At 49.3% G+C, this 27,593-nt stretch overlaps 2 protein-coding genes across 10 annotated transcripts in view; one reads left to right on the forward strand and one right to left on the reverse strand.

Annotated features, from left to right (window-relative positions):
• The window catches only part of aatf (apoptosis antagonizing transcription factor), a 40,545-nt gene extending 13,352 nt beyond the window's left edge, over nt 1-27,193 (forward strand). Inside the window, exons 5-12 of one of the 2 annotated variants that reach the window (XM_015367384.2) lie at nt 12-129; nt 796-1,015; nt 2,501-2,659; nt 3,642-3,725; nt 8,709-8,776; nt 9,420-9,500; nt 11,699-11,770; nt 22,471-27,193. In XM_015367384.2, coding sequence (XP_015222870.2) covers nt 12-129; nt 796-1,015; nt 2,501-2,659; nt 3,642-3,725; nt 8,709-8,776; nt 9,420-9,500; nt 11,699-11,770; nt 22,471-22,534 — 866 coding nt within the window. In that variant the 3' untranslated portion in view covers nt 22,535-27,193. Of the gene's footprint in view, nt 1-11; nt 130-795; nt 1,016-2,500; nt 2,660-3,641; nt 3,726-8,708; nt 8,777-9,419; nt 9,501-11,698; nt 11,775-22,470 lie in introns of those variants that run through there. The other variant, XM_015367385.2, reaches the window with a different exon arrangement.
• acaca (acetyl-CoA carboxylase alpha) overlaps nt 24,393-27,593 on the reverse strand; it is an 82,236-nt gene continuing 79,035 nt past the window's right edge. For all 8 annotated transcript variants that reach the window (XM_069184353.1, XM_015367377.2, XM_015367374.2 and 5 more), the window contains one exon: nt 24,393-26,721. In XM_069184353.1, coding sequence (XP_069040454.1) covers nt 26,595-26,721 — 127 coding nt within the window. In that variant the 3' untranslated portion in view covers nt 24,393-26,594. The remainder of the gene's footprint in view (nt 26,722-27,593) is intronic.

A 27,593-nucleotide genomic window follows, 5' to 3' on the forward strand; every position in this document is an offset into this window, starting at 1 on the left:
CTGTCTCGCAGGTCACAAGGCTCTGAAGGCCCTGCAGAGGTCCCTTCTGGAACTGCAGGACCAGCTCCTCTGCCAGCATCCTGACACCAGAGCCATTGTACTGGGCAAGACTGGCGCTGCACGGCATAGGTGGGTGCCAGCTCCGAGAGACTTGTTTTTTCCCCCCCATATGCCACCCGGTTTAAAAAACAAAAAAACGGATCGACAAGCCAGTTTTTGAAGGTGAAGCTGAAATGTCCAAAGCCTCTCTAAATCAGGTGGGTCAGCAGCCGCAGCCCTGTCCTGACCCAGCTGATGGGTGTGGATGCAGCCCACAGTGTTGCTGGAAGGGGCGATGTCGGCGAGCTGATCGACGTGGAGGCGCCCCGGTGCGCAGACATGCTCCTCTCCGCCTGTGCCTGCATGTGGCCCCCCCTCGGTCCTGAACCTGACACTACACTGAATTCCAGGGTCCCCGAACTTGACTGGGAGACCAGGCAGGTTTAACACAGGGGAGAAGGCTTTCTTCCTGGAAGGGTATCCTGGTAGATGAGGGGCAGGCAGGCTTGTCCTGCAGTGTGCAGAGTCCCCCCCCCCATGTTAAAACTCAGTCTGGATGTAGAGGTTCGGATGCTGTGGTCGAGTACAAACCACAAACCGGAGCAGGCACGAACAGCTGTATGGGGTGGCTGAAGGAATCGGAGGGTGCCACGTAGCTGAGGGGGTCTGTAGCCAGTTCTCTGCATCTGTAGCATCTGGCACCAGGTCAGGCCTGCCTGCCTGTGCTGCTCCTCCTCACCCGGTGCCTCTCCGCAGTGAGGATGACGACGAGGAGGAGGAGGAGGAGGAGGTGCCCAGCGAGGAAGAGGAGGGCGGGGAGAAGCGGGCCTGGGCAGGGCCCCCCAAGCGCAAACTGGAGATGGAGGAGTACCCCGAAGTCATGGCCAAACGCTTTGCCGCTTTCGAGCCGTACCGCGACTCCACGCTGCAGAAGTGGCACGACAAGACACGGCTGACCATGGGCAAGATGGGCAAGGTAGGGCCTCCGCTGCATTCCGCCTTCGGCCTGCACTGCGCCACAGTCAGGCTCATAGACGCCTGACAGCTGTCGTTTCTCTTCAGCTGTGCTGTGCATGGTTACACTTCTTGCCCTGTTGCCTCCTTTAAACTAGTAGTGTAACACCTTTAAGCATTTTTTTATTCTAATTTTTTATTTGGAGCTCGTGCCATGTTGATAGGTAGGAGAAAAGAAAGGTGAAGTCTCGGATGTCAGCGCCAGTTTTAGAAGGAAAGTGTATGTTGCCCAGAGCTTAATGGTCCCAATTGCACACGTTCCCCTGGTGCTGTGGCCCTGGTGTTGTGGCACCTCTAGACCAGCAGAGGGCGCACTTACTTTTTACTGAGGCGGCGACCCTTGGCTCTGTCCACCCTGTGCCATTGCAGTCCAACCGGACTGAAGTTACTTGGCCAGATCTGCTGGCCAGGATGTCTAAGCGTCAGCTGGGATACAGACCTAATCTGGAGAAACCGAGGTTGTCTGCCCCTGCTGACGGGGGAGCTACGCAGCTACAAAGCCAGAGAGATGCCTCCGGTGCTGGGAGCCGCAGCGCCAGGGAAACGTTCGGAATCGGGTTCGGAGCAGGACAGTCCGGGCCTCCCTGCCCAGCGGCCTCTCAGGAAGACGGCGCCTGCTAGCAGGATGGCGAGACGTCAGCGTTTTCTGGAACGGAAATCCGTTTGAGGTGGGGCGGGGAGAAGCCTGGCAGCTCCGATATCCCCATCGCGGCACACCGCGCGGCAACATCACAAAGCACCCTCCCTGCTCCTCCCCTGCTCCGCACGCGGCAGGGCTGTGGAGCCGCGGCACCACTGGAGAAAGACCGCTGGAGGCTCACAGATTTGCATTGAACAAATCTGTCTGCTTAATTCTGCTTTGATCTTTATTTCCTGAAGAGAAGATTGTCTGCTCCGTCCTCTGGAAATACTTATTTAGAGCGAGCCTGTACATCATTCTCTCGTTTAAGAACTGTAGCTTTTTTTTTTTTACTTTTTGCACCTTCTAATGCCTTTATTTTCAAGGACGAATACCTACCCAGTGTGTCATCTAAGTATGACTTCAAGTCAGCAGGGTCTTTAGGAGGCTTAAGTTGGCAAAATGATATTGAGACCTTACTTTAAAATAAAAAAGGCTGGGGCGCTGTTGTGACTAAAAGAAAATATTAATATAAGCAAGACTTACATTATTTTATTTTAGATACATTTTTTTCAATCCTTCAAAATGATACAAAATATCCTTTTGACTCGGGGTGTGTCGGAATATTGTGAATTTATCCGATTCATTTTAAGCTGGGATAAATATTGCAATAGGAACACCGAGGAGTTAGGATTTTGAGAATGGAGAATTGCATCAATGCCCGCGAGAGATTGCAGATCCTTCGCTGTGCAGCCCAGCGCTGCGACGGGGCGGATGCAGGGGTGAAGGTGTGGCCGGCGTGTGCCGATGGGCCTGGTGTCTTTTCAGGGCTTCAGCGCATTCGAGCGGAACATCCTGACCCAGATCGAGCACGTGCTGCTGGACCGGGGGCGACTGCTGCAGCGCACGCAGACCCGGCGCTCGGACTACAGGGTGCTGGGGCGGCCCGAACCCAAGATCGGGACCGGCAACGAGCAGCTCGGACAGGTGAGGAGGAGGAGGAGGAGGAGGAGGAGGAGGAGGAGGAGGAGGAGGAGGAGGAGGAGGGGGAGGGCCTGGCTGATTGTTCTTTACTGCTTTTTTCATTCCGAGGGGGTCACCTGAAAAGCCAGGAGCTGGATTCCATTTTCATGGAATGCTTTAAAGCCCTTTCTTGCGTGGGCAATCGAGATCAATGCATGACGTACGCCCCACTGCTGCATTTCGGGGGCAATCGGGTGCTGAGGGTGCTGTCAGTCAGGTGGCAAGGGCAGGGCCTCGTATGGCCCTGATTCACTGCTGCCTCGGCTCCCAGTGCTGAAGCACAGACATCCCCCCCACACCTTACTGGGTGAGAGTGTTTAAAATCTCCAGCTATCTATTAGTGCGGTTGATTATAAATGTGTGACATTTTTTCCCCCCTGTAATGTTTCTGGCCTTGCCGGCTTATTTTTGGGGGGGGTTGAATAAAAACGTGGCAGCCCTGTGTGCAGGCTGCCAGCCCGCCTCCAGTCCCAGGCTCGCTGGGTACCGTTTGTTTTCTCCGCATTAAGAGACGGCTGTATTAACAACGCTGCTGCCGTATCTTAATTGAATCTACCCCCCTAAGTGCAGCGTCTCGGTTGCATTTACCTGAAACGTCTGCGCCACGAAAGGAGAAAATGTGGTTCCCTTGATAAAACAGGGCAGGTATTGATCCCTGCCTGGGTCCCAGTAGTCATGTTTCCTGGGTATATCAGTGCCGTGCTGCCTTCCCCTTCCTTGTTGAGCTGTGGGTCTTACAAACCTAGTGCTTGCTGGTAACGCACACAGTAAGGGCCGGTGATAATTCAGGATAATTATCCGGGATAATTCAGGCTCTGGGCTCAGGGTGCTCCCCTCCGCCTATGTGTGCAAGTCTGAGGTTAGAGTGGCGCTGTCTCAGCTTGATCTCAGGCGGACTCCTTCATCTGCTCCATTTTGTCCTGACAAGGTGCATTTCTGCTCACAGGAAGAAGAGCCAGCACTCAAAGCAAATGCACATCTTAAAGACCTGGATGAGGAAATCTTCGATGACGACGATTTTTATCATCAGGTGAGCGGTTTGGTGGGGGGAGGGCGAGAGATTTATATATTTTTTAAGTGAGCTGTGTCGTGAGCGGCAGAGTGTGTTAAAATGAGTGGCGCTGGCAGCTGAAGTCATGGTTGTCAGGTGTGTCTGTGAGGCTTGGAAAAAAAAGCATGCCTCAATAAAACCGCTTCTGATCTCTGTGCAGCCAATCCGACGGCACTCTTCCCTCTCCTGGTTTCTCTTGCCGGGCAAAATCCCTTTCTTGTGTGTGTGTGTGTGTGCGTGCGCACACACGTGCAAAGTGCGGTTTTGCTATTCCGGTTTGTAAAAGGCCCGTCTTGGATCTTCAGCCTTTCCTCGTATTAGCTATAACTTTCCTGCAAAACACATGTGTCAAAAGAAAAGGAACTCATGGCCTTTGTAGTCCGAGCTTCAGCGGGTGGGGGTGGGGGGGGATAATTGTGAAAGCTTTTTAGCGGAGTGGGTTGTGCGTGATGTATTGTGATTTACAAAGGAACGGTTTAGGCAGTTAAAGCTGGAGGGGAGGAAGAGCGGAGCAGCGGCTGACCTGCTGTCTGCTGTGATGTGTGTTCTGCTGGCCCTGTGAGGGACGGACAGCCCAGCGGTGTGAAGGACGGAGCGGGGCTCCCCGTGCCCTTCCGAGGGGCGGTGCGGCGGGAGGCTTCTCCTCTGCCGCGCTGCGGTCAGGGCAGGAGCCCGAGGAGCGGCGTCACCTTTGGGAGCCGGCGCTGACGCACCGATTATGCATGTAATTTCATGTGCATAACCCTCTCCGCGCGGGGCGTGCAGGGCCCGAGCCGGAGCCGCCGCTTGCATTCAAGGAAACATTTCAGTCAGCAAGTCTCAGCGCGCGCAATAAATCATGTCTCGTTCGGCGAAGGGAGCAGCAGCACTGGGTCTAATCCATGCTGCTATCCATAACTGCTTGCTTGAGTTAAGGCGCTAAATTTGCGAAATGAAGTACTTCTGCCTTGAGGCTGACAGAAACATGAGCAAGACCAGAGCAGGAGGTGGGCTGAGACGCTGAAACTTAAAATTCTTGTTTGTTTAATGTTTAGAGCTCGCGTGCTGATTACGATGACTCGTTTATTTGGCTGATGCTTGGTCCGAAGAGACTTGTGATTGTGCCCGCTTATGCAGCGGGCTTGAACCCACAATTTTCCAGTTACAGCTCCAGTACTCCGAGCACTGCTCCACACTGCTGCACCTGCGCAGCAGTGTGATCACAGCCCACATCCCTGTTTGATCCACTGGGAAGGACGATTCTTCATCAGAATTAGAAGTTTCCTCTCTTACCTTAAGGAAGACCCAAGTGTGCAAGTGTAAGGCTTTACTACTGTTGTGAATAGGAGTAAAGTTTAGGAATGCAGTTTATTTTCTATTCTGTGCTGGTGGGATGTATAACTGCATTTTGGTGTGCTGGTATAGGCAAGGATTTGCTTTCAATCATGGATCCCTGATTTCTCTGGAGAGCTTGTGCGATACCCTGGTTGTGCTCTAAACACAGCTTTTTGTTATGAGTGAGTTATTCCCCTTTTGGGCACAGGAAACTGACAGTGGATTTGGGATACCAGCGGTTCACACGTGCGTGCACATAGGTGTGTATTTAAAAACCTTCCAGGACTGCCGGCACGTCGGCCTTAATCCCTGAAACAGCTGTGGAGGGTGTCTCCGCTTTAGGGCGGGGGGGGGGTTAATTGGGGTAGGAGTGGGGGTTAATTTAAATTAAAACTTCAACTAATGGAGGTCAGGGAAGCATCTGCAAGCACCTGATTAAAACAAATGGTCCTGCCATTCAAAACTTTATCTTGGTCACCTCCCGCTGGAGCCGTGCGAGGAGGAGGAGTGACTAATGGGCGACACTTGTTAGCGCAGCGTCGGCGGGGAGGGAGGAGGAGGAGGAGGGGGAGGGGGGCCAGGATTACGCTGGCAAAGCCTCCAGCTTGTCATCGCCGCTGCGCCAACTGCTGCTCTCCGGCTGCACCAGCCTGCGCCTCGCCAGCTCCCAACATCTGGCGTGGCTCTCCGGGGGGTGAACCCCAGCCCCAGCGCCCCGCAGTCTCTAAATATGGCGCAGGGCTGCCGCGCGCGCGCTCCAGTCACTTAGCCGCTGTTTGGCAAGCCTGCTCGGGTAGCTCTGCACTGCCTCGTACATCACTGGCAGACATCTGCTGAGCCGCAAGGCATCCGCACACTGTCTCCTCTCTCCTCTCTCTCTTCTCTCCCTCTCTCCCTGCTCCCCCCCCCACCTCCTGCCTTCCCCGAATAATTTTCTTTAGAAAAGTGATGATCTGGAAAGATTACCGCTTCATTGTGTACCAGTAATTGCAGGAAAGCCAGGGACCCCTGACTGACACCGTGTTGCACCTGTTTCACTGACCTGCTTAATTTCTTTCTGGAGAGCAGGGGGGATTTGGCAGGGATTGCGGCTCAAGACACCAGTGTGATAAGGCGGCTGAAAATAACTCTGTTTGCTGTCACCTCTCTTTCCCGGCACGGGGCGTCTCGTCAGGGCTGCGGCAGGCAGGAGCTGCCCAACCCCCCCCCCCCCCCCCCAAGCTCCCCGCTGAGCCGGGTGACTGACGGGGAGCACCTCTGTGTTTCTGGGGGTGTCTCTGCATCTCAGAGGGTACCAAGCGCTCAGACAACAGGAGTTCTGTGTCGCCAGTTTGAAGTTTTCTTCTTAAAGACTTTCCTTTCTTGTGCCACTTGCGGACAGGCAGGCTGGCCTCCTCTCGTGTGCAACTCTGTTCTTATTGCATCAGTTAGCAGACAGCTATCAAATGAGCTGGGTGGGGCCAGTGGCCCCCTCTTTTGCAGCCACTCATGTTTTCTTCTCTTCCCCTCTCTGTCCATGACTCGGGGGGGGGGGATCCTCCAGGGAGCTGAGTAGTCGGACACCAGGAAGAGTCTGAGTGCTGTGAAGGAGAAATGGCACGGGTGGGGTTTAAGATGCTTGTGCATTATTGCATTACTTCATACGGGAGGTCAGCTGGGGACAGAGTTTGCAACAGCTGGGATAACCAGGGCAATAAATTGCAGGGTCTGTTTGTAGTAGTACGTGTTGCAGTGTTATTCGTCTTAACTACTGTGAAGGGGAGTGAAGGGGGAATCTTATTCTTTGATTGTGGCATGCGCTTACGGCATCAAGACTACCGGAACGCGGCTACCAGGTGCAGAGCTGTTGTTGTAGAGGCGGGGGAGGCAGGCTGGTGTTCGGTGTCAGACGCATTAGAGGCCTGCAACTAAAACTCATACTGCTGCAAATCCGGGGCGGGAGCACGTCGTCAGGACCCGCGTCGATCTTAAGGCTGTAATGCCACGCCCGCGGTGAGAACAGCCAGTGAAGCCTTTTTGCGCCGTGCGCAGGGGGGCGTTCCCCAGCGCGGCCGGAGTCGGGAGGGGCCCTGTGCTGTCCCAGAGCCTCCTGGCGCCCGGCCTCGGGCAGCCCTGTTTCCCGCGCGCCGCTACACGGCCTCACATCGCCGCAGATCTGTGTCGCAGCGGATTTGCAGCCTGTATTTAGCTGCCAGGAGTGACGGTGATGAAGTAGGAGAGATAAACTGATAGATTGGCTGCCAGGGAGATGGTGGGAATCGGTCAGATAAACATGGCAGAGGAATAGCGCGCCGTGTTCTGGCGATAATAAACTTGTCGTTCTCCCGGCGCATTAGGCATCACACTTGAGGAAATTTCAAGGATAAAATGGGGAGGGAAATGTCCCGGATCTGGCAGTGGGATAGTGCGCACCTCTGTCTGCAGAGCTAACGACTGTTCTGGTCCGTTAGATTTTGCTAAGAATGACATCCAAACACTGGCCTTGGAGATCAGAATTCTTAAATTAATTTCTCCATAATTCAAGAGTAAGTTCGAATTTGCTAATCTGTTTTGTTGAAGGCATTTTAATTCTCGCAAGCTAGCTGTGTTCCTCGCGTCAGAGTCTAGTGGCACATTTACATCCACACCGTTTAAAATGCATTTTGTTATTCAAGAAAAGGTAAACCTGCTTTGCAATACATGCTGAAAGATATTATTCTCTAATAATAGGATTTAAGGGTAAAATTGCACGCCTCCCTAGTCAGCTTGCGCCTCACTAATACTTTTTTACGGTGCATCTTCTATAATCAACCCTGTTGCAAACACCTGTCTGCTTTCTAATTGCTTCCAACACAATAGCGAATGAGCTCAGACGATGGCTTTTATCCCGCCTGCATCAGCTCTAGCTCAGGGCCACGGCTGCCCTGATAGTTACCCAGATAAGTGTAGTAATCCGAGTGGGGAAATCGGTGTAGTATAACCAAATGGGTTCACGCGTCTGAAGTTACAGAAGAAAATTATAGGCTTGAAATCTGTTATTTATGGAAATAGATTTAAAAAGGGGGATAAAAACCTGTGAATAACAGTTTAGCCAGCATTAACAAGTCTATCTGCTGATCTGCATGTTAATCTGAGATATCGGCACTGATACAAGGTGAGGGGAGGGGCTGCTCCCCCTACTTCTCTCGACAAGCCCTCCAGCTCTGTGCTGCCTTCATCTGCCGTCTCCCTGTTTTCCTCCTCTTCCTCCTCTTGTCTGTGGGGTGCCGTTCCTGGGCCTGCCCGCTGGGCGGCTGGGGGCAGGGTGGAGCATCGGGGCTGTGCTTCACTCTGTGGCCCGGCTGCACGGTTCACCTAATGAGACGGTGTCACACTCCGCTCCTCTTGGTCTGCCTGGGTCTGTCTTGGTCTGCCTTGGGGCCCGATTTCAGCTTGCATTGTACACTGGGGAAAATAAAACAGGTCTCTGAGCACAAGGGCGATATTCCAAATGAGAGGGCTTCACATGCACCTTTGTATCCTCTTTAAATACATTCCTGCTTTGCTGTCTATTGACACAGCTGAAGCAGAGCGAACAGGGGTAGCTCGAACCTTCCATCTGCCTGATCAGTGGATTGGTCCATCTGGTCTTCCTCACGCTGACCTCTTCTTCTCCTCTGTCTGATCCAGCTCCTCCGAGAGCTGATCGAGCGCAAGACCAGCGAAGTCGACCCCAACGACCAGGTGGCCATGGGCAGGTGAGTACGGCTCTGAAACGGCCCTTCTCCTGACAGGGTGATGTCTGGGACCCTGCTGTCCCGGAGTCGGGTCTCCTGAAATTACCTGATCAAGCTCCTGTCTAAATAACTTTCCTTAACCAGCCCTTGTTCTCAGTTCTGCCATAGTTGGAAATTTCAAACTACCTTAAAGTTTTTGTTTTCAGGAGATCAAAGCTACAAGGGTCTAATTAAGTAGCTGCAGGAATAAAAAAACGGCAGGCTGGTTTTCTGTTTTCTCTGCAACCAGTTTTAAAATGAGGGTTTTCAAGTCTGCCGCTCTTGTGGGGCTATAATCCAGCATTTGTTTTTCTTTTGGGAATATATAAAGTAATAGTTTAAGAACCCTGAGTGAAGGGTCAGGTTGTCATAATAGGTAGAAATGCAGTGGGTGTATGCTATAATTGCAGCATAGTTTCTGCCATTTTGCTCAAGCCAAAACCCTGAACCCTGGTGCACCAACTGGACTGTGGCCCTGGGCAAACAGGATCTGGGACCCCGTGGCTGACATGTGCTCTCTGCAAGGCTGTTTGGGCTTATCTGTCTGAGTGAGTGTGGGTTGAGGGCGATGTCGGTGCGTCCAGACCCTGACTCTGCCGCGCGTGTGCGGTTTCCTGTCCCCCAGGCAGTGGCTGGCCATTCAGAGGCTGCGCAGCAAGATCAAGAGGAAGGTGGACACCAAGGCCAGCAAGGGTCGCAAAGTCAGGTACGCTTCCTGTCAGGGGAGGGGGGCTGGAGGAGGGCTGGTGCCAGTGTATGAATTCGCACGATATACGCATTTGATGGCACAGTTGAATTAGCCACACGACTGGAACATCAAACCTTTATTATAAAGAAAAATTTAAATGATTTCTTATAACCCAATATAGTAAAGGGTTTGCTGGCTCAGTCCCCTCCGTTGGCGAATTTTTTATTTTGTTTTTTACTTTTAAATAGGACAAGCTGTATTTGCCAGGCATCGGGATGTTCTTATTTTTTTATCCCTGGAAATGCAGAGATTCTGTGTACAAGATCGTAATCAAAGTGCAAAGTGGGGGGGATTTTATGGTGTTGAAAAGTGCCGTTCCTCGCTTGTAATTAAGCTGGCGCTAATATCGAAAAGGCCTTTTCATTTGCAGCCTGCCATGGATTTGAATGAAATAATTTTTTTTCTGCATAGGATATTTTCTTTTTCGCAGTCTTTTAAAAGGTCAGAAACAATGTTGAAGTTTTAATATTTAATCGAACATTTAAATTCAGAATGAGAAATAGTCAGAAATGCCAAGTTACACACATATTACTTTTTACATTTACCATCTTTAATTATGCGACATCCCAACACCCCCCACCCCCCCACTCGCCCCTTCCTTAAAGAAAAAGGCAGACCTTAAAGAGCTCAACGTCACCCTGAGCCTATCCAGACACTGTGACTGTAACTGTGAGATCAATGTCGCAAGGCAATTTATTTGTTGAGACAGCTGCTATTTTGTTGGTCTACAAAGCCTGTAATTATTAGCTATCAATATTGTGATCTGTCAACATCTCACATACTTAGAGATGTTCATCACCTAATTGTGGGGAGAGGCAATGTGGCACAATAGAGCTGTGAGCCCAAGAGTGATCTGTCTCAGGCCAGTGTCAGTGGCCCTCTCTTCCTCCCTGCAACGTCCTGGGTCAGGTCGGCTTGGAACGGCCCTGCCTACTGGACCTGAACTATGCAGAACAAAGTGCCGAAACTAGGTAATGCATTTGTAGGAAGAGGGAACTAATTTAATATCTTTGACATCTCCATAATGCAGTCTCCATACAGATAACATCTCCCCTGGTTATTTAATGATGTTTATTTCAGATGAGTCAATCAATCAATTATTTTATTTTATCTTATGGAGTTCCTGTATAGTTTTTCTTAATGTTTTTATAGTGGCTGGGACAATGAAGAATTTATTTAATTCAGCGATAGGGTACCTTTCCAGGAGGCTCACGGTTCATTGATAAGGGGAGTCAGAGTTTCTAATTTTGACATGTAATCTGTAGGAAGTAAACAATGAAGTGTGTCATTTGTGTAGGGCGGAACAGATAGTGGCAGATAGTGATAACAGGAATGCAGATAGGAGATGCCTCAGTACTTGCTGCAGTGCTGTTTGATCTGAGCTGATGTGTTTAACGAGAGCAGATTGTTCCCCTGTGAAGTTCTGAGAAAACATCAGGGTAGTTCTTAGGATGCTCAGCAGGGGAAAGTGTTATCTGCGCCCTGCCTGTACCATGGGTTACTTTTAAACCTCGAAGGTACGAGTTAGTTTAATTGTCTATCCTGGACACACTAAAAAGAAGAGGTCTTTAATTAAAAAATACAAGCTGTCATTCGATAATTCATATGGCATTATATGTAATGTTTCTCTCCTTGCTTTTAGCAGTAAGCAGTTAATTTACTTTGTAGAAATGTGTTGATTTACTGTGTTGTTCTGCACTCTTCCACCGTCATTTGAGTATCAGCAGTTTTTCAAATTAGAATGATCACATATAAAGTCAGACAATTTCATGCAACAGCATGTAGGTAAAAAGTCAGTTTTCACATCGGCCTCTGCTTTATGGAGCTTCATGTTAAGTTTTGCTGTGCATCTTCATCTCATTGGGATTTTTTTTTAGTCTCTTTTGCCTTCTTTCACAGTGACAGTAGGATCCCTAATTAAACTGTAAGCTGGTTAGATAATAAACACTTTGATCAAATAGTTTATGATGTAGTACATTGCAGGTCCTGCCGCCTTCCCTTTAGAATGGCTCAGCTGGCAGAGAACTGCAGACCTCTCATTGTTAAGGAATCGGACTAATCCGCTGACGTCCTTTTCCTCTCGTGGAGGCTGCTCTCCAGTGTGTGTGGTGAGACTTGAACAAGCTCTTCTGCTTTTGTCGGCGTTCGCTCCCCAGGTTCCACGCGCACAGCAAGCTGGTGAACTTCATGGCGCCCGTCGACCACGGCGCGATGAATGACGACGCGCGGTGAGTAAGAGATTAATAACGTTCGTCAGGCGCCTTCCCTTGACACGGTGATATTGACCTGTTCTTCAACCCACGAGGCCCCTCCATCTCGCCTTATCAGATCCCCATTCGTCACGGGCATCAAAACGCCGCCGCGGTCAGATCTCTCGGAGAGATCTGGCTGCTCCCCGCGCGCCTGTAATTACTGCCTGCATCCGCCGGCCACATCTCCATAAATCGGCTGCTCTCTTGGCAGCCCTTCTGCCCCGCAGGACTCCCGCACTCCACGTGCAGCCTGTAATTAGAACAGGAAGTGTTCTCAGGTAACCCCTCCCTCCCGCTCCATAAATCTCACAGGTAGCGCAGCTCTGGGCCTCTTTAAAGTTCTCTGAGTGGGCTGGGCTGGGCTGGGCTGTTGCTCAGCTCTGCGGTCAGCGTGGTCAGCGTGAGAGCCGTCTCCCCTCTCTCTCTCGCTGTTCGAGTCACTGCCAGGTGCCGAGAGAGAGCTCCTTTCTCTCGGAGAGCCGGCGCTTTGTGCCATCTGTTAGTCTCGGTTTGCGACGACGGTATTCCAGAATCTGTTTTGGCCAGTTTGCAACTGAGTATAGCTTTAGCGCAGCATTAATTTGCTAAAGGTTTTTCCTTTCCTTAACTTTTTTATCACAGTCGTGTGGAACTTCATTTGATATTTTTTTTTTGTGTGGAGCAGCCTAGCAAACTATTCCTGCTAATTTAAATACAGGAGCAGAGGACATGGTTCATATACAGTGTTCAACAATGCAGACGTAAGAGTAAATGATTTGATACCATGTCTAGACCCATTGGTAGTGGGACCCCAGGGCTAAACTTTGGGAATCATTGACTTAAAACCTGGTTCTGGGTGTGAAAAATTACCACTGCCCCTTTAGAAGGGAGATACTGGCACCTTTAGGGAAATGTGAAGAACTAGCAGCAGCCCTACCTGAGGCAGTGGGAGAAGGTTCATCAGTCTTTCCAAGAGTTCGCTCAATCCAGTACGCGTTCACTCCTCTGTCCCGTAGTTCTGTGTCTGCTAATTCTCCTCTTGTGTGTTCTTGTTTGGAATAAATGAAGGCCGTTGCAAAAGTCTCAGTTCGTTAGCGTGCCTGAACCGTACAACAAACACCAGAATGCGCTGCAAATTTTGAAATGCCTGACTAAATTAATGTAAGAGTGGCTGGATTAACTGTGATCTTTGATTTTGAGTCTGGCAGGGCTGTGGTTCTGTTACATTAAGCCTTTCATGAAAAATTTTGTGCTGCAGAACTGGAGTGTGAGAAAAGAGTTTCCAGCCCTTGTCTTCAGAAAACGTGTGCTTTTTATGGTGGTTTTTAAAGCCTCTTCGATTTCTTGGGTTGTGCTGTGCATAGAAAAATAAAAGATGATTCCTTCCAGGCAGAGATGAGGGAACTCAAACTGAGCTTTCTGTTGCCTGGTCATTTTTACACATGCCTTCATTAACTCCAGGCTCAACAGAAGTGATTATTTCGGAGTGGATGTGCAGTTTACTTGATCATTTCTACAGAATTGTTCGGTACCATTCAGAGATCATTCACTGTCCACGACTCTCACAGTGAAGCCTTATTGTGGACTCTTGATCTTCAGGTGTGACTGTTGTCTCCCTCTTCATCTCTGGGCAGAGCTGCCTGCCCTCAGTCTCGATGAAGATCTTGCATTGTATGAAATACAAATTGTGTATTTTCTAGTTGGAAAAACAAATCCTCCTGTGGGGAAGTTTCATAATATACATGATCTATTGAATACAGATTAGGTAGGCTTGTAATGTATTCAGAAATCATAGCTTTAATTCGCTTTGATTAATAGTGACAAGTGCTGAAGATAGGCAGGTGGGCTCTTCTGCCTGTGCAGTCCTTTTTCATCTTAGATTCGTGTCCTTTTGAGGAAATTGAGAAATGGGAAGCAATGTTCTAGAATAATTAAACGAGGGAAGAGCTGAAGGCGTGGCCGAGGAAGGCCCACACAGTGCCGCTGGACATCGCCGTACGCTCGCTGCCCAATACTAGCTCCCTTCCGCACAGCGGCACACCATTTTGATGCTTTATTTAGAGTCCACTTCCACATATAAAATCTGTGTGCGCATGGGTGTAAAACTGAGCTATTCTTGATGTTGCACACGTGAATGTTTTCTTTCATTGTCGAAGTACAAGCTTTGTCTTCAGGTCATTTTTTTTAACATGCCGTAAGGCAAAGGTCTTTTTCAGATGTTTAATCCCGAGCATCCTATGACTCTGCTGAGAATCGTGCCACAAGCCTGACTCCAGCACCGTTTGTGGTACCTTAAAGGCAATTGAGATACTGTATAATAAGGTTTTAAACTGCAGAAACCCCCACAAGCAGTCGCAGTAATAACAGAACCGACCCTTTAGAAATGAAAAATGAACATAATGTAACTCAAGTCTGCCGATGGTGTTGAAGTTGGGATTATTTTTTTAGGTTGTTTTGCATGAGGCGAACCGAGTGCTTTTGTATTGTATTCGATTTGCTACAATCATTACAGTGACTTTCGGTCAGGATTCTGAGACAGAAGGTTTTAACGGTTTGTGGCCTGGCGCTGTGAAAGAACACGAGCCATGCTTTGCCTGGCACCGGGTTCGGGAAGCCCCTACACCCTGGAGATTTCCTGTCCGCCCGCTGAAGTTGCAGCACCAAAGTCCTGCCTGCCGCAGGAACACTGGAGATCTCTCTGTGGGTCCCTCATCAGTGGGGTGCTCTGCTTGTATATAGAACAGTGCGTTAACAGCAAATCTCAGACTTTCTCTATAGCCCCAGCGTTCTTCGGAAAGTGCTGGGATGTGCTGCCCTGGACACTTTGCTTTTTGTACTTTCGGCACGATTCTCCACGTCACCCGTTTGCTTGCGTCAATGTTGATGAGGTATGCTTGTGTTCGCCCCCTGACTTTTAGCGGAATTGGAGAGATTTTTTTGTAAAAGTGCACGTCGTGAGACTTAAATGTAATAAAAAAGAAAGCTTGGCTTTTTACTACTGGTTCGAAGTCAAATGAGGGATTCCATCTGCATGGGTGGAGAAATGGAACTGACTGCGATGTCAGAGCAAAGTGGTGAGTTCAATGTATTTCCCTGCCGACAACATGCCCAGCCCTTGTGTGCCTGTCGCATTCGCACTGCACACTGGTGTCACGGGAGAGTCCGGCCGCCTTTCATAAAGCCTTGCGGGAGCAGCTCACCAAGGGGCCCGCGATTTAAAATATCGGAAGCGTCCCTCCTCCCTGATCCAACTGAAGCCTGCTTCCAGGTGCAGAATCCTTAGCCTTTCCTCTGAACTGTGTTTGAACCCGGGTCATTGCAATTCCCCTCCGGACAGCACTATTTCTTGGCAGTGTGAAGGAATGAGGCGGGGGGGGGGGGGGGAGGGTGAGGAAGAGGGTGGGCGGAGTAAAAAAAAAAAAGAGCTGGAAAAAAAAACCTGCCTCCCCCTCCAAGAGGCCATTATCTCCCGTCATGGAGGAGAGTCCGTCTTGGACTTCGGGGAAGGCAGGCCAGGAATGCACGGCCGATGTAATCATATTAACTAAGGGCAATATTTTACTTTGCTGCAGCCCTTTACAGCGTCATTAAGGGTCCCTCATTACTCTTTTATTAGTGGCTTGCTCTTTTTCGGATCAGATTACCCCGCGAGCATCGCTCATGGCAGAGGTGGGAGAGCGTCGCCCGGCTCCCGCATTAAGGTAGATTGACACGGCTCCTAATTCGCGTGTTGATGCGCGCGCGCCGGTGTCACACGCGGGCCGCCGTGCGGAGTAGGGACACACATACATCATCATTAAAAATGCCATGTGGGGCCAGGAAGCTGCCACGGGCTCTTTATGGAGTAATTGTCACAAAGGACAAAAGAGGCACTTTCAAGAGCAAAGACTCCCTTCCGAAAATCCACGGCACTTAGCGTTGGGTTGTGCGGGGGGGCTGGGGGAGGGCGCCGCGACTTAGCGGGGGCTGCGAAAGCTGGATCAGGAAGGGGTGGCTAGCCGCTCGGGCCGATGGCGTTGGCAGCCGGCGCTGATGGAGATGGAGTGGCGCTCCTGTGGCGCTGATCCCCGGGGGGGCGTCTCGTGAAGAAGCGGAGGAAGGTGTTTGACCTTGGGGCGCCCGCCAGCTTCCGGCTGGGGAGCAGGGAGCCCGTTCCTCCGGGATGCGGCTTGCAGGCCAGAGGAGGAGGGCGCCGGGGCTTTGGAGGTGGCCTCTCGTAGGGGAGGGGTTTTCCAGAGGAGCTGTCTCGGCACCGCTGATGGGTTAATGCTGCTGCTGCTGCTTCATCCGGTTTAGCTGTTTGTGGCGTCGCCTGGGTCGTGTGGATGAGTGCTTCAGGCCGTCTCCTGTGCTCTGTCCTGGGATTCTTTCCCAGGGATTCCTGAATCCCTTTCCTGGGATTCAATGCCGGTGATCCTTTTAGCTGGCCCTCCGTGAAGAATCGTCTCCTGGTCTTCAGAGCAGCCTGCTGCCGTTCCCCAGCCCGGCAGGAGGCCCCGGCCCGGGTGCTAGTCATAAAACTGTAGAGTTCTCCCACGTTCGGCCGGCAGCCAGCGACCTGAGGCGCTGTAACCTTCCACGCTAATCTGTGCAGGGGGTTATCTTCATTTACATGGGATCAATAAACTACAGTAATAACTGTGATGAATTGCTATAGCATTAAAATAGCCGATGACCTTTTGCGAACAGCCATGCTTGGTGACCTTTGTGTGGAGGTGGGAGAGGGCTCCCTGAATGAATGCCCCTGCACAGCTCTCAGTCCCCATATCTCACCCGTGGGTTTATGGCCATTGACACCGCTTGCTGACCTTATGAATGTTAATGCCATTTTCAGAGATCCTTAACCGTATTTAACAGGGGAGAATGGGAGTTCACCAGACCCCTCTGGACAGCAATATACAGGTGTTACACCACCATCAAATGACATAATATTGTCCAGCCCTGGGTAGCATTCCCTAGGGTTGCTTGCAGAATTCGTCACATGGCATAATAGTGCCTAGACCGTACGCAACATGTCTGTCAGGATCGGTGCCACATTCTGGTGTCAGAGGCTGTGGGGATCCCGTGTGAAATGTATGACCGCTCTGAGAAACAAGTATGTTCCTGTGTGTGTTCAGGTGTTCACTGCTCTCCTCAAGGTGTGATTCTTGTGGGTAATATTCCCCCGTAACCCATGTTCAGTATTCCAAGCCTGTGGTGTGCAGTGCTCTATTGGAATGAGAATACATGCATTATTTGATAATCAGAGTTTATTGTAATCCTTGACCCTGGACCTGCATTTCAAGCAGGGATTGGGGATTAAAGGCTGCTTTTCCTGACAGGGGCTGATTTCTGCGGCAGCTCGTTCTGTAACGCAGCCGGCAGCAGGGTGCTTGTGATCATGGAAGCGAGACCCTGGCCTCTGCTGCTGTGTAGGACCCCTGGGGAGTAACCCTGAGGGCCAGGCGCCGTTGTGTGACGAGCATGTGGTGTGGGTGAGCTCTCCTGTGCTGAACACCACGAGGAGGTACTCTTCACTGTATAGGGTCCTCCTTTTCTAACCTGTTCCTTGCATCCTGGAGAAGAGATCAGTGATGAATTCTCGTCTCCTTTCTGCCCCAGCCTCAGGACCACGTTCTGCTGGGCATTTATTTTTTCTTACATTTTTAGAGCTACTGGGACACAGTTTGGAGGTGACATCACTCAATGGTTGATCCCTCACTGTATTAAGAAGGTCTGTGGCTGTGTCCCGTGACCCGACACATTAAAATTGATGTACTGCTGTGCTTGGGTCTGCTCCCTTTTGTGCTGCGTTATCAGCACAGTTGATTTCATTATTTGTTTAACTGGATCGATTCAACACCCCATATTGGGATCAGGTGATGATTTCATCCTAGGTGTTCTGCTGGCATCTGGCTGTCCGCGCTGAGGCTAACAAGCCTTGTGCTGCTCCTGAATATCTGGCTGCTTGGTGCATCCGCACCCCAGATAGCGCCTCCCCTGCTGGGACTGCTGCATCCCTACAGCCCCTGCTCCGCTGGGTCAGGCGGCACAGTCCGTGATTCAAAGCTCGGGGGCTATAAGGCATTCACCCCGCCTCGGAGCTGACAGGGCGGAGAGGGAGAAGATGGAGAGTTTGTGTGTGTGAAAGGCGTGTGGAATTGGTATTGGAGCTTGAAGAGCAGACAGAGGGGAAAACAAGTTGGAGAGACCGGGTGATACAGGGAGAGTGCAGAGAAGGAGGTCCTGGAGACCTGAACTCCTTTTGCCTCTCCTCCCGAGGGGCGCACACTGAGTTCATGGCAGCAGGCCCCGACTCCCTCCCCTGCCTGGCAGCAACCGTGACCAACACTGCCCTCTAGTGGCCACTCCCCCACAGACACTGGGTTGACGAGTGCGAGCTCCCTCATGCTCACTGAAGGATAGAGCAGGGAGGCAGTGCAGAAAGGTGTGGTGTTAAAAATAAAACTTGTTGGGTCATTTTTTGTGATAGGCGAGCGTTTTACCACCGTACAGAAGTGTCTCTCTGTACCATACGGACATGTCACGATGTTTCCAAAATAACCTCAGGTGAACAAACCAAAGAAATCAATGCAGATGTTTACGGATGCGGCACTACTACCAGCTATATAAACACATAATATTACAATAATATTTTGATATTGTCTTCATCCTTTTGTTCTTGCCATTAGTTGTAATATTTCGGAAGTATCTGTTCCCCTAGGACATGTACAGGACAAGAATTTTCGGTGGTGAGTAATTGATGTACTGTAGATTATCCTAATAGACAAAAACACTGAACTCTGCAGCTTGTACTGGGTGAATTACAGGGACTTTGGGTGTTCCTGTGCTGGTGAGGCTGTTGGGCACCCTGGGTTCCTGCAGCTTTGCCTTTTTGTGAGTGACAGCCTTGATGCACTTTCAAACTACAACTGGATAAACTTTTTATAGTCCCACCTGTTGTGGAGATATCCTTAGGTGTAAAGAGAGTGTTAGGAAGAGTTTTTAAACATAAATTTCCCCGCTGGCCTTTGCCAGTTCTGGCCTCTTAACTTGAACCGGCTTCATCACTCTGCTCTCCTCCCCACTGAGAGCTGGTGTGTGGGGAGCGGACTGGTGCATCATCCAGGTGGGGCTGCACACTGGTGGTGGTGGAGGGGAGTCCAGGAAAGCACTTTGAGTGGAGTGCCCAGAAAAGCGCTATATAAGTGTAAGGAATTTCTTCTTCCTCTTCTTCCTATTATTATTCATCGAAGGCATTTAATTAGCAGCGGATGCCTCTGAATGGTCCGTTTCCCAGTTTGCTCAGTGCAGGTGATTCTCGGAACGTGACTGCTGCCGAACAGGGAGGCGGCGCAGTGGCCCCCCAGGGGTGGTGTGTGCGGGGCGGGGCTGATTGCGACCGCTGGCTGGAGCCTGGTTTCCCGCGGAGCCCGTCGCGCGCAGAGAGCGAGAGGCTGCCCCCCCCCCACCCGCTGCGGATCACGGGGAGACAAGGTTAAACCTGCGGGATTGATGAGCTCCGTGCCTCTTGCAGGATCTGAGCCCCTTCCCGGTACACAGCTGTAATTATTAATTAGCCCCACCAAGCCCCTCGCTGGTCACAGCTCCAGCGCGAGGCCTCAGCAGCTCCGACTGCAATCAGATACTGTGCACTGTCCTGCATTACAGCACATGGAAATTGATTGTGCTCGTGTCTTCCTTATCTGTGCATGAGAAGAGATGGAAATTGTAAGGATGATTTTTTTGTTGTTGTTATGAATGAGAGCTGAAAGCTGGAGCAGTGCTTTGCCCTGTCCTGCAGGTTACGTCAAGACGCAGGCTCTGACCCTGGGTGGGCGGTAGGATTGTGCACCCCCATGCCTTTGCTGCAAGAGTGTGGGGTGCTCTGCTGATGCTGAGGGGGTACCACTCTCTTGTCCCCAGTGAGCACGTGGTTTACACATCCTGGAACGAATACGTAAAAAAAAATACATTTTATCTGAAAGTACGAGTGGTCGCAGGAGGAAGCAAATGGGAGATAGAGACACTCTTCAGCAGGATGCTGTGACTTGATGGACACACAGTCCCAGATTTATAAATATGTATAAACTGAAATCCTCTTCTGGTAAAAAAAAAAAAAAAAACCTGCTCCCCTATTCTAATAAGCCCTTATCATTTTATTTTGGCCTGGGCTGTGCACGTCTGCTGGCTCCATGCTGCAGGTGCTGGAAGATCATAATTGAAACCTGGAGATAGAAATTATTCTGCCCACAATTCCGCTGAAGCTCTGCCGGGAAAAAAAAAAAAACAAACTGGGAGAGACTGCGGGTGTTGACCTTTTCACCTCCCCCGTGGTGTGCTGTCCCCCTCACGCGGCAGAGAACAAAGAGCCCAGCGCTACCCAGGGTTAGCATGCCCACCAGCCCCTATCGCCATGCCCGCCGCGAGGCTGAGACGGGTAGCGTGTGCTCGAGCTTTTCTGGAGTCTGCCGTGCAGATGGGCTGAGCCCCCCCCCCTTCACAGCGAGTGGCATATACAGCCACGTTGATGCTTCTAGGACATTGCCCTTGCCCCTTTACAAGGAGGGCCTGGGGTTGTGTGCATGGGACAGGCTGTCTTATTTTTAGGAGGTCGGCCCTGGCCCCGGCTGCTCCCGTGTCATGTTTTGGAAACGCCCAAGCAAACTTGGGGGAAATGTCCCAGACCTCTGTTCATGCCTCTTTCTGTCTGCGGGCTGTAAAAGACAAGGTCTCAGCACCTCAGTGTAGGTCATTGTGCTTTCTCAGCTGCTGAAGACGGTATATGATGTGCAGTAATTAATGCCTGTATGTTTATATGTATCATTTTATCAATGATACATTCACTTAAACATTATGGCAGTTATTTTCTTTTTGGCGGCTTGATTGCTTTAATTTAACCCCTATTTTGTGGTGCTTCCAGTGTGAAACCAGCCCTAATGCAGTGGTAGAGGCCCATCAGTGAGCCCAGGGCGCTGCTGTCCTGTGCCCGTCCGATGTCTGAACTGGCAAAGATGGACACTGAGCCCCTCTGCGCTGTCTGACTCTTCAACAGCCAGCCAGCCCCTTCACTCGGCATGTCAAATTTCTTCTGATTAAAATACCTTGCAGACGGAAGAGGAGAGGTATTTAGAAATAAATATTCCCTCTCTGAAATGATATGCAGCTGCAGCCTCTGATTCCTTATCCGTCTCCCCTATTTCCCTGTTCTTTATCATGGCCTGACACTTGTGCCAAACTAGTAATCAGAGCTGGACTGCTATAAAGAAACTTGGCATTCTAATCTCAACTGTTGCATATCTAATACTAATTGGAATCCTGCAACTGGGTCACTGTCATTGTTTTTCAAGTACTGTCAAGTCCGGAAAACATATGAAACTGAAATTATACCCCGCGCAGGCTGCCTGATTGAATCCTTTTGCTCCCACTGATGTGCTCTCATACATCCTATTAAAATATTCAATCTGGTGTCCGCAGTTGTGAAGAGCTGCGCTGGGAAGGGCAGCTTGCAGCAGCCCAGTGTGCCGGGGGAGCAGCTCTGCGTGCTGCTGGCACACTGTGGGGCTTCTCCGAAGAGGTGGATTTGCAGACGCATCTTCAGGAGAGATTTTTTAATTGTCAGCTGCAGAGATATTTTTAGGGCGTTTGTCTTATTTTCTTTGCACTCAAAGCCAAATGCAAATGCGTTAGCACATCTTTTTATTTATTTATTTTTTTGGCCCCTGTCTGTGCGGCAGGTAGCCGTTCCAAGACCTGAGTTTTTCCTTGAGCACGTTGTTCAGAACAGTGTCTCCTCTTGCGCCCGGTTTGTGTTTCATTTCTGGAGATCTCTGGGACATGCTTGACATGCTTGACCCATGTAGTTGTGCTCTCGAGGATCTTATCTAAGGTAGTGATTGACCGCTGGATTTTCTGGGCACCTGCTGTTAAAAACTGCAGCAGTACCAGAGCTGCTAATGGTTGGAAGTCAGCGCTTGGATCGTATTGGCCCTGCAGGTGCTGTTAAGGTGAAAAACCCCAAATGCGTTTAACCATTATGTACTCTTCATGCAACCTGTGTCAGGTTCGCAAGCTTAGACACTTTAGACCCGTTCTTTTCTGTCTCTGTGTCATGTCCGTAGACTATGATGCATCTCTGAATATTTCAAAGACTGTCGATAATGCATGACCTAAACATCTGGCATCTCTGTGCCGCGGCCCCAATTATTTCTGGTTTTACTGCAGATAGCTCAGTTGACACTTTTATTTTCAAGAAAATGATTTACTGTTAATGACCAGACTTGAATGGCATGCTATTGCTCTAGTGCTCAGTATGTAAGCTTCAGCTTAGCCATACTGGTCATCTGTCCAATATTCAGTGCGATGCCAGCGATGCTAGTTTCCCCTTTGAACTCTCCCAGTGAGTGGGGAAACAGCACTAATGCCCCATGCAGTGGTCTGCATGGCGCTCACAGCTGGGACAAGGAGTAGGTATCTTAATGAGCAGAAGTACTCACTGAGTGAGACCAGCGTGTGCCCTGACTGTTGTGACTCATGCTTAAGTGCGCCTTGAAAAGAGAAGGGTTGAGTAAGCCTGTACTAATGGGTCTTGAAGGAGCCGCAGGTCCAACTACAATGACAGTAATGATTTATCTCGGCCTTTGACCTTTCAATTTAAGCCTCTTGTCACTCGAGTGAAGTCTGTCGAGTCTGATGTCGGTCTTGTGTTCTGCGTGCAGGACAGAGCTATACCGCTCGCTGTTCGGGAAGGTCTCCCCCGCGGCCGGCACCCTGCAGCTGTAAGGAGGGCCGAGATGGAGGGGCAGGCAGGACGCAGACGTACCGAGGGACGCGCAGAGCACCGTTCCCGATCCTGATCCAGGTGCCTTTGGGAAGGAGAGCCGACGTCGACGTGAAAGCCGATGGTACTTACCTTGAGACAGTGCTACATAAAACAAAAGGCAAAACTCTTGAATTCTTGAACTCTTGAACTGGCAAGGGGAGACTGGGTCTGTGTTGAATCAGTCAGGAACATGATACAGGATCCGGGCTTGTAGGGATTGTCCCTGAAAGACGTTTGTTTTATCTTTGTGGCTGGCACACCTCTCCAGAGTTTAGAAGTTAACTGGCGGAGATTCTCATAAAGTTTTTTAGTATTGTGTGAAGACCGTCAAGGTCTCGCGTCCTTTGAAACAATGTTAAGCTATGCACACTTCTGTGTCGCTCACCGGGGTGAAATGGACAGGTCGTTTTCCACGCAGACGAGAGGTGTTTGGGAGTTCTAAAGCCCGTGACGTGAGGCTGCTTGTGGACAAGCAGGTCCTCAAGCAGCAGCCCCTGCGGCAGTGAAGTCTCCTGGGTTTCTCCCTTGGGCTCTCCCACACCGCCAACATCCTCCCCCCTCCCCCCGGAAACATCCGCCAGACCGCTGCCACCCCACCACTGTCCAGTCCCTCTCCACAGAGACCCCGCGAGACCCCCCCGCCAGCGCAGCCACACACAGCAGCGGCGGCGGCGGCAACAAAGCCCAAATCGAATTGTGTCCGCGACAAAGAAACAGACTCCGCGTTTTTGTCTTCGGAGAAAAGTGGCTTTTCCGTTTTTTTTCGTTTCTTGGCTTTTATTGTTATTGTTGTTTTTGTTATTATTATTATTATTACAGGAAAAAAAGGCTCAGAGAACAGGACAACGGGATTCGGTCTCTTGTTTTTTTTTTGTCTGTCCCCAGTCTCGGCTCGACTTGTGCTTCTGTTCTTCACAACACTCGGAAAATTCTATTTTGAGACAAACAACTTCATTTTCCAGCGCGTCTCTAATTAGCTGCGGAATTAGTGAGTCTGACGTGCCTCCATAGATCAGCCAGGGCCTCGGGGGAGGCCGTTGGGATAGAGCAAGCCGCATTTCCAATTATTGTGTTGAATTGCTAATTTAGTTATTGTGCCTGCCGTAATTGTGATGGGTATTGGGTGTGCAATTCAATTTGTTTTAAATATTTGTGGGCTGGCGTACTGGTAATAGAGCTGACCTATCTTTCGGCCCAGTCTGAAAGTGGAAGACAAAAACAAAGGAAAGAGACTACAAAGATTTCTTTTTTTTTAATTTGATCTTCCTCATCCCTCTTAAGACTGTTGAAGTTAAAAAGCTTGAAATTTACGAAAATACCACTTTGATCATCGGCTGGTAAAAAAGCATCAAGCATTAGACTAATATTGAGGACTTAAGTTTTAAGATAATCGGGGAAATGCTTTTTTTCCCCCTCTGTTGTTTGATAAATAATTTTTATTCAGCGTTTCTGTGTATTATACACACGTTGGTGTGCAGTTCCATTGCATGCTGACAGGATTAGAAATGCTATTTAAAGATATCATTGCATTTTCTAAAGTATATATATTTTTGTATACTGTTATAATAGAGGATAGGCATTTTTTTGGTTATGAGGTTGTGGCTTGAAGAAATGAAAATTTGTAATTGTTTTTGCATCCTAAAGCCTACAGCATTAGCAGCCAACACAATGGAAGTTTCCTTCTGTTTTCTGAAAACTATTATATAAAAGATAGTGAAAGTAAAAGGCTGTTGATTTGCTTTAAGTAGTACCAACCTAATCCTCCGTGATTCTTCAATCACTGCTTGCTGTAATTCAATAAGGAGAGCAGACATTACATTCGGGTACTGCACTTTATTAAAACAACACTGTGAGGTAACTGAATGGCTGCAGGAGCCCCTTGTCCTGGCCAGCTACCTCTTAGTATACAACTACCAGGACTGATAGCTAGACAATTACATCACACAACCTTTTCTCGCCTTCAGATAGGCAAAAAAAACAACAACAACAAACAAAGAGGCAAAGAGGCATTGTTGACCTGTAATTTTCTGTCACCTGCATTATCCAAAACTACAGAGCCTATCCCGTAACACTGACCTCTCTTAACTCTCCTTTATAACTGATAGATCCGTAGAAGGTGAAAAGGTGTTTTGTACACTGTGGCCACTGCTCTAGTGATTTCCCCCCCCCACCCACATCTGTCTGTTTGAGCTGCACATCTGGATAACGTCAGACATGCTATAGCAAGCTGCCAGAAGCCCTGCCCCTGTGGGACGGTGTGCTCACATCTGCCTGTGTTCAAGCTGAACAGGCTTCATGCTCAGTAGAATTATGTTCAGAGGCTCTCTGTCCCCTTCATCACAAAATTCAGGTGTATTTTTAACTGCTTCAGTCATTAACAATCCCTTGCTTGCTTTCTATTTTTAAACAAATGTAAAAAAAAATTAAGCTGAAAGTAAATTACCTTGGTTTGATAAAGGGTTAGGTTATCTGAATACATACAGTACATGGTTTTAATTTATTATTCAAGTGTAGAGTTAAAGGGGCTAGTCGGTGTGATTTTTTTTGTATACAGGATTGGTCCTAAAAGAATAATGGAAGCCGCATTAAATGTGCAACACCTTTTATCAAAGGCCTGTCTGGGTCCCATCAAAAGAAATCCTGCTTTAGAAATTTCTGTCATGCAGATGATCAGTTTCATTCGCTCACAGCTTTTCATTTAGCTCGCTCCATTTTTACTTAAGATTTTTTTTAGATTTAGTACTTTAAAACAGTGACATGAGCGATTCATTTTCTAATTGTATTTGCATATGTAAATATAACAACCGCTATGAATAGGTTACCCACTTTTTAGAGGTGGGGCATTAGCCTGTAAATATACCACCACCATCCCTCAGTCTTCTCAAGACTGAAACAAAGGAGGGAAAGATGTTATGATATTTACATTTGGCAACTTTTACATTAAAAGATATTAAAAAACTGAAGCATTTTAACAAAACGTATTATCTTAAAAATCAAAACAAAATGCCAGGATATTGGTAAAAGAGATTCTCTCAGCTTTTTATAACTCTGTATACACCTGGGCTGTGCTGGAGCCACGCACGTGCAGGAGGGGGTGTGTTCCTGCGCCCCGGGGCCCGTCGTCTCACCCAGGTGCCGCCTGTCGCTCTCTCATGTGCGGCCAGGCCGCGGCTGACCCCCGGGGCCCCTGTGAAAGCGCTCGGCTCTGAATAGTAGGGACCCTTGGGCGGGAGCAGCCTGTGCCCCTCCAGCTTTGATACCCTCCCCCCCTCCCCGCAGGCCCGGCCACCCAGCACACATCCTGTTTACACCTGCTGCCTTTGATCGCAAATTAAGTGCTCTTTTAAAGGTGTTTTAATCTTTCCATTTGCGTTCAACAGAAGCAATTGGGCCCGGTTACTGATGTTGAAAGTGCTATTGCGGCACACTCAAACACACAAAGCCTTTTTTTAAAAAATGGGATTTTCCTTCCAGTCCTTTTTTTTTTTGCAGGAGGTTGTAGAGCGGTGGGGGGAGGTGTAGAGACAACACCACCCCTCTTTTGTACAATTACTAACATTTTAAACCTTGCACACTGGACAAACCTTTTGTTTTAGAAAATCCTCGATAAACTATTAAAAAAATCACTCTCTTCCTTCAGGACACAAACTAATCTGGCCCTGAACCTTCACAAGCATTGCACTGGCCTGTATTAATCCTAATTGAGTACGAGTGTTTGAAGATGTAGATAACAGACGCTGTATTCTGGTTCTAGAGCCGATCTGTGCGTCTTCTTTCCAGGGCGTCAGTCGAGCCTCTGCCTTCAGTGGGTTCAAGGAGGCTGTTGTCACAATGCAGAACAGCGATGGCGCTGCCGGAGTGCAGAAACGCACAAAAGTCTCGGCCACTCCCTCCTGCCCTGTGGTTAGCAGTGTTGGTTCGTGGGGTTTTTTGGGGGGAAGGGGTGGTACTTGCGTTCTGGAGTCCTGAAGGCTGGCGCACGCCTGTCGGGGCAGAGGGTGGGGTGCAGGGGGGCGTGCTCTAGGAGGAGGGCGGTGCCTCCATGGTGGACAGTATGCGCACCACCTCTGCGCGCTGCGTGGGCGAGATGTGCTGGGTCATGTGCACGATGGAGTCCATCGCCACCTCAGGGTTGGCCTGCACCAGGCTGGGAGAAGCAGATGAGAGAGAAGGTCAAGGGTCACCCTAGCATCATGCTGGCAAGCAGACAACATTGAGCAATGAATGCAACAATAAGTACTGTTAGTGTTATTACTGCAGTATAAATATTGCATAGGTGCATATGGGTATTACATTTTATTTCAAGGATTGCAGGGGCTTGGAGCAAACTGCCCAGCTGTGTTGCTGAAGCAGGTTGCTAGGATCTGTCAAAAAAAACATTAGGAGGAGGCTCTTTGAGTGGTAAATTACTCACAGACAAATGCGTTGAATGAGATCCTCTTTTTTGGAACCTTTCTTACACACGCTACCACATCTAGAACTAAATCTTTTATGTGAACCTTTGTTTTTCCTTAAACTACAACACAACCCCTCTCCCACCTTAAAGTGTAAATTACTTTGTATGCAACTATTTTTTCTGTAGCAGGATTTATATATTAAATATTTTCCATTTAGTTTTATGTAATACTTCAGCATGGGTGTTCTTTTTTGTGTTTTCCCTCATGCCCCCGAAGTACTTTAAAATGTGTTGTGCTGTGTCTGAAAGGGGGATGATGATGGTGTGACAGGTACATTTTTAAGTGTTTTTAGAACACTTTAAGCACAAGACGACTGGTGTCCCCGTCTGGCCTGGTACCTCGAGATGGAGAAGCAGAACATTAACTTTACTGCTTCTCCATCTCTTTACTCACCCCATCTTCATCCCCATCATTTTCATCTAGATGAGAGGATGCTAGAGCCTTAGTCTGCAGCCCTGGGGCGTCCCCCTGCTGCAGGTATCCTACAGCTCTTCCATTGGTGGAATCTTGTAAAGACATAAAGCCTTCAGCATGGGCTGCGACTGGGCTTCGTGCAGGAGTG

Source organism: Lepisosteus oculatus, chromosome 26 (assembly GCF_040954835.1).
Source record: "Lepisosteus oculatus isolate fLepOcu1 chromosome 26, fLepOcu1.hap2, whole genome shotgun sequence".
Taxonomy (NCBI): domain Eukaryota; kingdom Metazoa; phylum Chordata; class Actinopteri; order Semionotiformes; family Lepisosteidae; genus Lepisosteus; species Lepisosteus oculatus.